At 41.4% G+C, this 14189-nt stretch overlaps 1 protein-coding gene across 3 annotated transcripts in view; it reads right to left on the bottom strand.

Moving 5' to 3' along the window:
• LGR5 (leucine rich repeat containing G protein-coupled receptor 5) overlaps positions 1–8990 on the bottom strand; it is a 91720-nt gene extending 82730 nt beyond the window's left edge. For all 3 annotated transcript variants that reach the window (XM_065668994.1, XM_065669013.1, XM_065669003.1), the window contains exon 1: positions 8659–8990. In XM_065668994.1, the coding sequence (XP_065525066.1) occupies positions 8659–8873 (215 nt within the window). In that variant the 5' untranslated portion in view covers positions 8874–8990. The remainder of the gene's footprint in view (positions 1–8658) is intronic.
• Positions 8991–14189: the final 5199 nt, after the last annotated feature.

Below are 14189 nucleotides of genomic sequence, written 5' to 3'. Positions count from 1 at the left end.
TTGCAGACACATGGCACAAACATAAACTGCAATTTGCATTACTGCCACTTCTCCCGAGGGTTTACAATTGCCTGAGCTGCCTGATGAGAGCCCCGTTTCACTACTCTATAGCACTGATTCAGATGGATTCCCAAGCTACTTGTCATCTCTCTCCTCACAATACTTTTTGCTCCTTTGTTAATCCTCCTGTAATTGTATGTGCCTGTTGCAGGTTACAGTCAATATAGTGAGGCTTTATGCAGGGACAGCAGGACTGGAATTTACTCTCTGAGACCCTTGTCAGGTCACAAGGTTGAACCTGCACTTCTTTTGGCCATCTTCCAAATCCTTGCCTTTGCACAACTTCAGCATGATTGCTGGCAATACTTCCATACTGCATGAAGCATATGGATCCTCTATTTCCTTGTCAGTAGGTCAAATATTGTTTTCAGATGTCTGCATAGAATTCACTTCTTCCTGTAAGAATCTTACGTATCACAAAGTTCAGCCCTCATAGACAGCCATGAGCAAAACTGAAAGTGTTATGAAGAGAGAAAATCCTCCAGGATTTCACCTTATTTTACCATGCCATAATCATAATTAGACCCTCATTAAGTGTTTTTAATCTACAGATCTTCTGCATTTATCAGCCACTACCAAATTAGTCAAACTCAGCTGTAGGTAGTTGCCCCAGCCATCACATATATAGAGTAAGACTACAAAAAAGCTGCATGATTTGCTTTAATTTGTAAACTACTTCATTACTGTATCCAGGAACATAACTAACTGCCTGAATGCCAGCTATAGCTATCTGATCATACTTCCTACTCCCAGAAGCAGTTCCTGCCCTTTCCTCATGCTTCCAAAATAGCAATTTCTGTGAACCAGGGTGTTTAAGAAACTTTGGTTTCTATGCCTTCAAAAGGATGAATCTCATTTCTGGACACTGGACAATTTGATCTGGCCCCAACATACTGCAACCTCATCATTTGCAAGACCACAGGAGAAAGATTTAATTTCTGAGGCAGCCTCCATGCCAAACTGATCAAGGATCAAGCCCAAAGGCAAGTTACTCATCAAGGTGGTTCAGAACAGGTAACTTTCAGTGATGGGTGAGAAAGAGCTTTGTCTTGTCTTACTTGCTTCCTTTGCCAGCTATGACCTACTTCTCCCCTCAGGGTACACAGAGACTCATTTACAAAACTCACTGAATGCCAAATCAGTGCAGTTACACTTCCCTTAATGCTGACATCATCTCACATCTGTTCTCTCATTCACTTAGATTAGCATTTATATTATCACAGGATCAAGAAGACATGGTATAACTGGCATCATAAGATGCCTACCGCTGCAGAAACTGGGAGAGTTTTGTTTCTGTGTAATACCAGAGCTGTAACTATTCCATCCTCAAACAGAGAAGACTGAAATGTTTGATAAAGGAGCTAACAGGGGAAAAAATATAAAAGAAGAAGAGAAGTAGTAGTCTTGAACCCAAGCTTTACTTTTCTACCTTCTAACCCCCATTCATAAATACCAGCATCAAATTATTGTACACTTTTCATGGGAAAAGTTGCATGAAACAAGCACCAAAAAAAATCATACCACTTGGAAGGTTAAGTTTAGACACAATCATTATACAAATTAAGTCACAATCCAGCAAATACTTCAGCATTACTTAAGTACTTAATGCTTAAGTTGGGTAACATCAATAAGCATGGGTACTTTCAATAGGAAAGAAAGCATTTTTTCAAATATCTGCAAAGGATGGACAGATTTTTTGTAGTGGGAGCTGTAGTTGTTTGTACTGCTTTAGCCTGACGCTTGTTTTCCATTTGCTCAAACCCTATCTACACACGCACATATCACACACAAAATACTGTATCCCCTGTACAAAAAGACAATACTTCTATGCTATAATGCAAAAGGTTGTGGCAATTTTTTATCAAAAACATGTCCTTAAAATCATTTAACTGCAATTACATAACACTGTTGAAAGACAGTGCATTCCTGATTAAAGTAAATATTCATTTTATGTACGATTTTGGAAAATTTTGAAAGAAAGGCTTTGAAGCAATTTGACATGCATAATGCTTTAGGCTGTGGAATTAGACAGTGCAGCAGAGCATCTTAGTGGAACTATGCCACACAATGAGTTGATATTTGGGGAAGGAGGTAATTGTTTTAGAACTGTTCAAGTCTTTGATCCGACAAACATTTGTGCATATGATTACAGTGGAACCATTCCTGACACTAAACTTAAGTATCTGGATAAGTATTTGCAGGACTGGAGCCAAATCATACAATTGGGCCCAAACTAAGAGCCCATTTGTTACCAATAAAATCTTATTTTGGAGAGGTTGATTATTGTAATTGTCATTGTTGGATAATGTTGCACTTCAGAATAGTTATTTTTTGCAGCAGTGTCTAGCCATGAACATATAGCTTGTCCTTTCTCAGATGGACCTAAGTGCTATGTCCACCACACCAAAAGCCCAAAGCTCATAGCTAAAACTTAGTAAAATATAGCAAAATATGAAAACTGGAAGGTGATACAGAATCTATCTGTACTCAGACTACATGTCTAAGCAAAGGTCTTATTAAGCTGGGGACACACTCTATCAATTCCCGGGGATCTGTGCTGCTATTCGATTTCATTTCCACTTGGAGTTCCAGGTATGCTGGTGCCTAACATAATACTAACTGGCTTGTGCTCTCTCAGTTCGAATGATTGCACCTCTCCAAGCAGCAGCTTATGGGGTCTTTTTCACCTAAATGGCAAAGACATTTCACGACAGTCTTTCTGTTTGGGTGCTGCTGCTTTAATATTCATTCCAAGGTCCCCAGCTGAAAAATTCCAGGCTGTTGTCTATAGGTTTTCAGAAAAAAATGCATGCTTCTTGGGACTAAAATCAGAGGTACCTTGAGTTATTTGTCACATATTGCTGAAGCTTTTCACTGTCTTAGCTTTATGCATTTTTCATTTAAACCTCAATTCCAAGGGAGATAAGAAAGTAGCACTACTTCAAGAAGTAACAACAACATTGTTTCAGGCCCTACACCTCCCCAACAACATTTATTTCTTTTATAATTCTCTGGTCATTAAATTTCTCACATCTGAACAGTAAAACTCTACAGAAGTTTCCCAGGTCTTCTCAGCAAACAGTGCAGAGCATGCAGCATAAGGATTTGCCACATGACTTGCTAAATCTCTGAGGAGTAAGCATGCTTTGATCACATCTCATTCTTTTTAAAGGGTATTTTCTTCTCACTGAAGTCTGAAGCTGTTTTGGTATGTTGAAAACACCACATCGTGTTCTGCCCTTAGTCAGTTTAGCTGGAGCCAAAGGAGCCACACCTTATTTACCATGATTTTTACTGGGGAAAGAATGAGATCTGCTGGACAGTTCAAGGATGTCAGAGAAAATGCCATAAACTGTATTAATTGAGACCATTTAAATAGCCAACAGAGAATTAAGAAAGCAATGCATGCAGATGAAATATTACTTTGGCCAACAAACAGAATAAAAGAAAGCCATCTGGACTGCTGCAGAACTGGTAGCAATTTTAAGCATTTGAAAGACAAATGACATTGGAGAAAAGACCAGGTTAACAAGGGAGCACTTGAGGAAAGTCTAATCTCTGCTGGCATGCTGACGGGGAAGGTCAGCCCAGTGCACGCGTTCTCAGCTGGAGTCAGGCTCCCTCTGCCCAGCCAATTGTCCTATGTACTTCAGATACCATACCAAATTGAAGGTGCCTTCACCCTGCCAGCTCCTTATACTCTACCAGCTTCCTGATTCTCCCTGTCAATTTATGCTGCATTTCTACAGAGCAAATGCTACAACGGGAAGACCTAGTGCGCGAGTGCCACTTTACCCCCCTTCTGAGCAGCACAAGGCTCTTTAGGAAGCAGTGTAAAGAGTTATTTTTAGCACTGTATTCTCAAGTGGGAAGAGTGATATTCTCTCTTAACTACTTTTTAAATACAAATTTTTCACGAAGTCACTCTGAATTGACACGTTAGGTTTTGAAATTTAAAGCAAATCCCTTGAAAACTGGCAAACATGAACTTTACATAGCTTGTTACTTCTTCAGTTTTTATGTACCTCTAATTTATCTGTGCGTACATTTTACCTTCATATAGCCACTATTGCCATGAGTAGAGAGGGAATGCTCTGTTTTATTTTCAAACGGGATATTTAACACTGAATTCTAAATCCAGAACCTGGATTCACCTTCATCCTCAACTGGGACAAGACTCAAGATTTTAACCGAAACCACATGGCAATTATTTACTTCACCCAGAAAGGCACAAAAATGGTTTATAAAGTTTGTAGCTATGTAAAGAAGTACTTTCTAAGATAGGCAGACATTTTACTAACTACCAAACACCTAAATCTTGTCAAGCAATCTGGAAGTTGTAAGAGACTTTATAAAGCTTACTTCTCCGTAGGAAGTCACGTTGCTGCTTGATCTTGTTGAAAAACTACAGTCATTCCCAAAGTATCTTAGATGAAGATTCAGACAAGATTTGCATCTGCAACAAGATCAGAATGACTAAAATACTAAAATTTACCCCGAAGCATTGGTCTTAATGCTTTTTGGGTATTCCTAACATAGAAACAACTATCTTATTTCAGAAGTGTAGTTAATTTCTGGGAATGTACTTCTTCACCGCCAAAAAGTAAATAACTATTTTCTTCCAAACTGTATATTGCTTTTTCTGTTTAGTAGTCTTAAACACTTTCAGACACCCAATAGAGCTTTGACTGTGCTATACCGGAATATTTATCATCAGAAACAATATTATGGCAATGAATGAAGCACAAGGCCAAAATTTATTTGAACACTAATATGCTAGGAACATGATAATATGCACTGATTTCTTCTTCATAGGTTTTGCTGTAATACGATCATAATTCTGAAATACAATTTTTCTTAATAATTTCTAATAATTAAAATTATATGAATCATATTTTCCCTAAACGTTTCATCCATTTTTACAATGTACCCAAAATTAAACTTCTAAAATGCAAATAGCGCATCTCCCAAAATTACTCATTAAATAAACTATAATGTAAAAGACAACATACCATATGCTGCAATATTTATACATGCCTATGTCAATCTAAGATGGTAACATTGTGAAAACATTCTGCTTAATATTCCCCCTAAAATACTCCACTAAATTTATCACTGAGAGTTTCTGAACACAAAGAATAGAGCATCTGCCCTGGAATTTACAATAAATTTACTTTTCTGTGCTATCCAAGCATATAACATCTCAGAATCTTTAACAGCTACCTTCTGTAGTGTCATCACATGAGATACAAAACCAGATTTTTTTGTACTCATTGTACTAGGTGTTCTTGAACAGGAGTTGCCAGATTTTACACTGTTATTTAATGAGTAATTATTTAGGAGAAGTAGGGCGAGCCTGTGGTTAAAGAATGGTGTTTGGATAAGGCATTCTGCCTTTAATTACTGGCTTTGTCATAAACTTTACCTCTAACTCTGAGCAAGCCTTTCTTTGCCTCAGTTTTCCACATCACAGTAAATGGTAACAGTATTTCAGTCACTCACAGGCTTGCTTTGAGAATTAATGAGGGTCCCATGTGCAAAAGACCTGTAGATCTTGACTTCTTCTTCTCACTGTGCACTGATAGGAAAGTGACATGTTCTTAATTTGAAACAGAGACTCAGTGCTGCCCTTCATCAGCACATGGAATTCTCATTTATGTCAACATGAATTGCATTAAATATGTTGACTACATTATTTAGCCTAAAAGTAAAGGAAGAAAAAGGAACGGAAAGAAATTCCTGGATTCTCCTTGTCTGCTCTTAAAAAGTCTAACAGTTCATGGCAGCAGACATACAATCATAAATAAAAAGATTTTTGATGAGAGGCATGACTTGCTCCCTGGGAATATAAATGAGAATGGAGAAATGTGTAGCAGGTCCATCTGTAGACTACATTTAGCTCTGCTGCAAGAGCACCATCATAAAAACCATGCAAAATTCAGTTACCATAATATATAATGCTCTGCACACATTTGTCCCAACATAAAACAAACCTTGATGGCCTCAGCATTTCAGTTTTTCATACAATCTCCAATGCACGCCAAGAAAACATTTACTTTTTTTTTTTCTATGTGAGTACATAGATTAGATAAAAATGACAGAAAATTAGAATAAAAATCTTTAAAAGCCCAAATGTAACACAAGGAAATACTACAGACCACTTGCACATGTATCGCAGTGCGTAAGAGTGGAATCAACAAAATAAGATGGGGGTTTTCACTAGAAAGAGAGTTAATGTGAGTACACAATTTTAAGCTCCTTTGATATGAAGTAAAAACTGTCCCAGTGCAAGAAGACATTTCTGTTTTTCTGGAAAAAAAACAAACCCAACAACCCAAAATAACCCCAAAACCAACCAACAAAAAAAAAAACCCACCCCCCAAATCCCAAAACAAACCCAAGGAGCTTCTGGTGGGTCACTACCAATCTTGGGGAGGCAAACATCTGTATAAGAAGCAGGCATATTTTAAGATTTGCCATTGCTTGGCCATCTACAGACAATGAGACTTGACAGCTCTTTAGGGAAGGCAGGCAGGAGCTAGAACTTTGCATAATTAGGCAATAACTAATCAATCCAAGGATAACAGCCTAGCGAATTTGGAAAAGGGTTAAGTGTAACTGCCTATGTGTATGAACTAGTCTTTTATACTGTTAATACGGCCTGTATGCAGACTTGGTCATTTAAAAGTCTGCCTGTCCCAGTGGTGTTTTTTTACTTCAGGGCGTATGCTACTGAACAGCACAGAATTCTTGACCATAGAAAGACATTCCTCTCCTGAAGGACAAGAGGATTTAAAAAACAGAAGCGAGGACCAGATCACAATCCTACTGAGAAGTAGCTTACTGGAGGTATGTATCTTTTCAACAGCAGAAGACCACAGCAGTGGTATTTTGACATTATCATGCACATTTATGTTCTCTTTTTCTTCATAAAACAGTCAAACAGTGGGTTCTCTAATTGTTTTTCTTTCCAGTTTTAGCATTTCTCCAAGCAACCAAGAATTTAGGGCATCTAATTCTTGACACAGGATATGTACAACTTAAGTGCACCTTTATACCTTCATTATCTATCTTTCTGCATATGACTTTCTAAAGCACCAGAACACATTGTGTCTTGTTATACCCCAAATCCTGACCTGCTGCTTTTGAAACCACTGGCGGACTTCGTACGTGTCTTAGAAATTTTATCTTCATTACATTTTGCTCTACTGTAACTAGTAATTCAGTAATGCTGACTCCTGCCTCTTAACATTACTAATACCTTTGATTTTGAAATGCTTACAGTAAAATAAGCCAAAACTGTTCTACCAAGGTAAATTTCAGGACAGTATTTATACGCATAATATTTAGAAAAGTATTTTAGCTGCACATCTTCTTTCTAAACCAATGCTATTTTCACTAAACTAAATTTTCTAACACTTATTTAGTACTTAGATTTTTTTTTTTTTTTGTTGTACTTAATTTCTACCTTCTTGTCATGTTAGTACTTGCCTTAGAAGGGATGTTTCTAGTTTAGTTTCATCTACTTTCTCAGATGCAACACATGTTTTGGGTCCTTTGGAGTATGGCATTAACAGAGAAGTGAGTTCAGAATTATCGGTTTAGTACCCCTGACACACAATACTGTGAAAGCATCTTTACAGTAACCATAGTAGCAAGCATGGCAACAGCACGTCAAAATACACGGGTGGACAAACACATTCAGAAACAAGACATGGTGTATGCTGGACATAGAAGATTAGCATTAGATCAACAAGCTATAGGGCATGCAACCACAATGAAGTGCATGAAATTAGTAAGGAGGGCACTAGAGTAACACTTTCAGCGCACCAGCACTTTTAACACATAAAAGCAAGAGGGGCTGAACGAGAACCCTTCTGCCAAAAAGAAGAAAACAAACAAAAAGTTTCCCCGGAGTGTGGGGCAGTGTTTCTATTAATCCAAAACTTCTCCATTCTCACTGTCCCTGTCCCTACACGCTGGAATTCGGCACGCCTGAGATGCAGAGGAGTTTCTCCCCAAGCACAGCAGCCGGACCAGCGGGGATGCCCCCCGCACAGTGCGGCGGGTACTTGGAAGCTGAGAGCGAGCTCCGGCTGGGCCGGGAGCTGCGGCCCGGCTACGGACACAGGCACCTGCCCGCACCGGCCTGCGAGCGCTGCCCGCCTCCCGGGAGCCCGCTTTATTTATTGCCATTCCTCAACCCGAGGAGAGATCTGTTAAAGATTAAATCAGCAGCAACCGCAGTTCAAAGCCCTGTCCCGGGAAGCAAAGGTGAAGATAACGTCCCTGCAGATCCAATCGAGTTTCTGCTGTTGCAATCGCTTTTAATTACCCTCTAAACGGCACATCATACAGCGATCCTCCCGGCACCGGACCCGGCACCGAGATAGCGAGATACCTACAAACCCGCCCGCTGATTAAAAACCGATTAGAAACTTATTTGAAGGCGGGGGTTTTCGGGCAGCGGCTCGGCACTCCATCCACCCCGCGCGCCTCCCGTCACAGCCGGGGGCCGGTCCGGGCCCTCCCGCGAGGTCGCCCCGCCGCGGCCGGTGCCCCCTCCCCGGCCCGCCGGCGCTGGCTGCCCACACTTACAGGTAGGAGGTGAAGACGCTGAGGTTGGCGGGCACGGCCGTGAGCCCCAGGTCGGAGCAGTCGGCACGGACGAGCACGCCCTCCTGCTCGCAGCGGCACGGCGCCGGGCAGCCCCGCGGGCGCTGCCCGCTGCCCCGCGCCCCCCGCCGCAGCCCCGGCAGGCAGAAGAGGAGCAGCAGCAGCAGGAGGAGGAGGGCAGCGCGGGACGTCGCCATGGGGCCCGGGGGGTACCTAGAGCTGCGGGTCGGTCGCTCGCATGCCCCGCGATGCGGCGGGGGCGAAAGGAGGGCGCCCGCCCGGGCTCGGTGAGCTGCTGCTGCCGCGGCCGCCGCCGCGCCGCTGCCTGTGGTAGCATCTCAGCTTACACGCTGCTTTAAAGCCCTCGAGCCGGCACCGCGCGCCCGCTGACGCCGCCCCAGCCTTGCCCGCCGTAGCGCGGAGAGCCCTGCCCGCGCCGCCGTACGAGCGGGCGGGAGGCGGGAGGCGGGAGGGGGTGTGTGAGGGGGGAGCTGCCAGCCCGCCCTCGCTCGCTCGCTTTCTCAGGCCGGCCCGCGGCCGCCGCGCCGCGGGGCTCGCCTCAGGAGGGGGATGGCCCCTCGGGGCAGGGGTGAGCGCGGGGGACCATTCTGGAAGGCGGCGGAGCGGGCGGTTGGGCAGCGCGTGTCCCCTCAGCCTATCGCGTTTGAAATCGAAGCGGCAACGGGGCTGAGGCAGTGGCGTTCGTGAGCGGTCTCTGCGGCGGTAGTGCAGAGGCTCGGGTGCTGCGCTGCGCTGGAAGGGATGCCTAAGCCAGGGCAAGAAACCCGCTCATTGGTGAGCAGCCCCTGTTGCGGACCGCGCGATGGTTCTGTGCAGAGGTGCGGACCCACTCGCTTCCCTCGCCCCGCTCGGTTAACTCGCAGGCTGGCCAAGAGGCTGCAGTTTTCCAAAGGAGACCGGCTGCCGGGGGAAACTGACTTTGCTGCGAGGCTGCCACTGAGAGGTCTTGAGTTGGCCCTCACCCGGCGTCTTGCCAGAGGTTTCCACTCCTCAGGGTGTGCAGAAAGTGGCCTTCATGCTGCCCTTCTGTGAGCGAGTATGCCAAAGCCACTGGTGAGGGAAAGGTGAGGACGGCAGTTTTTCAGACCTTTTTTCCCCTCCAGGTCAGTTCTCAGTGCAAACAAAGTTGGCCGCAAGCTCCAGACTTGAGCCTATTTAGTAACCGAGTCCCAGCCCAATTCTTGTTTAGACCGTTGACAGAATTGTTGGTCAGGCTACCCGGTGTGCATTGGAGAGCATTAGTTAAAGGTTTTCTGCTACACCATCTTTGAATCCACAGTTAAGTCTGAAATGAGAGCTTAATGAAAAGGCCAGCAGAATACATGCTTTTATATTCCACCTGCTTCATAACCGCTGTTCCCACCCCGGACTATCATTTCCTCTAATCTGAGCTGCAGAAGGATCTTGTACTGGAGCTCAAGTGCTTTATTTAAAATCATAAAAAAAGAAATCTGCTGTCTGGCTGGTTATACAGGACAGAGTGTTTTGTAAATCTAGGCCTGTGGGGCTTCTGGGAAGCTTTTCCCCAAGCATCACCTTATCCTAAGATAATAAAAACAGTGCTTGAAAGCATAGTGTCTGAAATAAACACCTAAGGAGAAAAATTATGCAGGAAGCAGTTTTCATTATGTACCATGGTGTCCATCCAGGAGACTTGTTCCACTAAAACTTTTCAATTGTTTCTTACACATCTTACATCACTGTGAAGCAGCAATACTTTTGTCACTGAATTTCATGGGTTTCAAGAAGTTCTGGCCTGTGTTGAATAGGCACATACTAATGGTTCGATAAATTGTGAATACTTCTACTTCCTTCTGGGGTGAAATAGTTTCTATTAGGCATCTGTACTGCTTGTTATTAGAGTCCTTAACGTGTGCTGCCAAAAGACATCAGAATAGCTGTAGTTAACAAATAAGTAAATATTTTTCATAACTGTAGTAAAATTGTATTTATATAACCTGAGTCTATTGCATGCATGTTTTGTTTGTTCTAGGAAGGAAAGTGTGTACTGTTTGTTCATGTTATATTGAGGATTTATCAGCTTGCACAAGATATCTGAAGTTAGACATAGATTAATTAGTAGTGAGGTTTTAGCTGTAAAAATATTCCTTTGAATGTTGTGTACTTTGCATGAATACATTTGTTCAGCTGGTGACTTTCTTTGAAATATTTAATGTACTTCTATCTAGTTTTGCTTAAAGATTTTTTGAAAGAGGAGTAGCTTGAAGATTAGAAGGATTTGGTAGGAATGGATATGGATAATTCCTACCTTTGTACATTTAAATTAGGCCATACGGTTATTTCCTTTTCATGTTTCTCATAGGTCTCTGGCTCTCCATAAAGAGAAAAGGAAAAACATCTGTCAGTTTGGTAATGTCTCTTGGAGGTGCTGTTACTGTTCCAAAAGGCCATTGGGACTGTAAAATTTCCTGTAGGTTCTGACATCTCAGCATTATGTCCTGATCACTTGGACTGACACCTATGGTACAGCCACCAGCGATCTTTAGCTTTCACCAAGGTAGTAAACAAAATCCTTTCTGGATCTCAGCAGAGTGCTCTCTTGAGTATCTTCCTGTCTTCCTGATACTCAAGTGAAAATACCTGTCTTCTGAATATGATGTATAATGTGACAACCCTCAAATTTATCAGTATAAAAGATATCTTTATGGAATGTCACCTACGAATAAACAAAATGATGTGTTGCATTATATATTGTTAGCACACAAAAAGCATACCAATTCATATGTCAGGAATATATATACATGGATATATATATTCAACATGCATCTTTTATATTGTTACTTACAGCATGACAGATTTTAGACCTTATATGAAATCTGATTTTAAAATACAGGACTGTAAAAAGAAAATTGGGTATCCAAAATATGTACTTTATTTCTGTTTTGTAAGCTTAAACTGGATGAACTGATTTTAAAAAGAGCTTGGCTATAGCATTTAACAATGGAAATTTATGTTTAATCCTGAAACAGTTGGTTGTCCCAGCCGAAATAGAGTTTAAAGCAGAAATATGAAGAGGTCCTGCGCTAGCAGAGGTAGCAACTAGTACTTAAATATTCAGGCAAGTCCAATACAGTGCCAAAGTAAAAAGCACAGCAGCAAAAGACAAGGTAGTTCACAGTTGAATATAGCTTGTTTTTCCCTTTCCTGTCTATGAATGAAGAGTATATTCCTAGAAAGCAGTAGAACCATGTAGTTTGGCTGTGGGGAAAATAAAGCTCTTGTGCAGGGTGGGATTTCTTTTTCTTTCCATTGGGAGAGAAAATTCTTCATTGGATGTGTTGAAGTCATTATGTTGAAAGTGTTCATTAGGCAAGTGTTAAGCTCCACTAGCCCTTAGGCTGTGCTGCTGTAGAGCAGTACTGCAAGTGCCCAGTGACCTGTGCAGAAGGATCCTTTCCTCTTTGCAGGACACCTGATTTGTCCCTTTGTTCTGGCTAGTCCTGGAGAGCAGTTTATGTCTTTTAAGATTTATCTTTATAGGGCTTTTATACAAAAAGCAGAAGGTTATATACTGTGTTTGTTTGATTCCGTATTTACCTACAGGTATAGATTCAAACTCATTTGCATCATGTATCTATCATGTTTTACTGAGAATCTTTAGCTAACACATGTATTTACATCACTTTACTAAGCCATGCAGTGTTCTTCAAACCAAGGCAGATAGCACCATTTGAGTTTTATGTAGTGCTGAATGCTGGTACCTGAGATGTAGGATGGTTAGAGCAGAGTCACGCCTAGAACCAGACACAAATACAGGAGTTTTAATTACGATGGCTTAATTTACCATACAGCTACAGCTTATCAGTCACAACAGTGACATCGACTTGGTTTTGTTGAGGTTTTCATGCTATTTAAGGCATGCTATGTCATTCATCTTAAAAAAAATCGTCTTTTAATGTTGGTTCTTTTGTTTGGCACACTGCCACATAGCTGCCCCCTTCCCTCAGCAGTTCTGGAGTTAGTGCGGGGGTAGGACCAACATAGGACATTTGATGTTTAAGATTTACTTGGGTTCACTCTTCAGTAGTTTGAAGTCTGCTGATGGGCAGAATGAAAAGAGCAGAAAGATAGTATTATTATTACTGTTACAAGGCATACAGTGACAGTTGACCTATCCGTATAATTTTGAATCAAATGCTGACATGAGCATTATTTTCAGGCTAAAAATATCTGATTGCAAAGCTTGCAACAATAGTGGAAAAGTCAGGATTACTCAGGCACATTGTAATAGTAAGGCATTTGGGAAAAGAAATCAGGAAAAAATGTAAATACATAGGATGCAGATTTACTGAATGTTTGTTTGGAGGGAATGAAAGTTGATCATTACAGTAATTCTGTGTTTAGGAAATAAAATCCATGTGTTAGAGTGAAGATGTGGAAATAAGCTGCATGAAAAGACCCTTCTATTATTTTGTGTTTAGATGGATGTGACATTATTTAGGGAATTACAGCCAGACTGCAAAACATTAAGTGGGTATTTTACCAACACGGGGACTATGTGATTTAAGTAATATTTTAAATTATGCTTTTTAATTCTTAAAATTTACTGATGTGATATCTTATCCTTGTATGTCTCATGTAAAGCCAAGAGAAGAAAGAGGACATGTAAGCTATGTCTAACAGTACATGAAGGATGAGGAGTAATAGCTTTTATCAAAACAACTAGTACTTGAAAACAGACAAGAACTCTCTTTTTGGCTCATCTGTCTTCTTTTTTTCTTCTCAAGCTACATCTAACTGCCCATTCAAAGCTTGTCTCAAGAATCATATCAAGAACTATGACAATTTCTTAAGAACCATGCCATGTGGAATTCTGGCAGCAAGGTTCTTCAGGTTGACTGTAGACTTCCTCTAGTCAGATCTTTTATGCTGTGGTCTTAACTGTGCCTTTTGAGAGTCAGGAAACCATTGCAACAGGTCTCTGAACTGGTATGTCCTAGTTTTACACACAACAGAAAAACACATAGTAGGTTTGAACCCAAATGGCAAGTGGGCTCAAATGTCTCTCAGAAAGAAGGATGAAAGAAGGATGTGACTTTTGGGAGGCTATTTTGGGATGAATGGATCCCTTTGACCATTTCTGAATTGCATAGTCTTGGGACTCTACTTTCTCACTGCACAAAAGTGAGGAAGTTAACTCCAGTTTATGGGGGTTGCAGTTTGGTTTTTTTTTACCTTAACACTTAAAAAACGTAAAACCTCTGAATATGTATGCATGTGGAGATGCATGATGTACTTCTGGGTCCTCTACATGCTGTGGTGATCTGCATTCTTCTCTGGGTAAAAGACAAGAGTTGATACATACCATGTGCATGCATGGAGTCATTTCTTAATTTAGCAGCTCATATAGAAATTCTGTCCAATTCTTTCATCCTTCCTCCTCTCACTGTGTCTGTGTGGCAAATACCCTGGGGTTCCTGTGGTTTTTGAAGTGTATTTGCATGATACTTTATAATGAGAGATTACATTGT

The sequence above is a fragment of the Lathamus discolor genome, chromosome 1 (assembly GCF_037157495.1).
Source record: "Lathamus discolor isolate bLatDis1 chromosome 1, bLatDis1.hap1, whole genome shotgun sequence".
In the NCBI taxonomy this organism is placed as follows: Eukaryota; Metazoa; Chordata; class Aves; order Psittaciformes; family Psittacidae; genus Lathamus; species Lathamus discolor.
The sequence above is the reverse complement of the archived record's forward strand: the minus strand, read 5'-3'. Positions and strand labels throughout refer to the sequence as shown.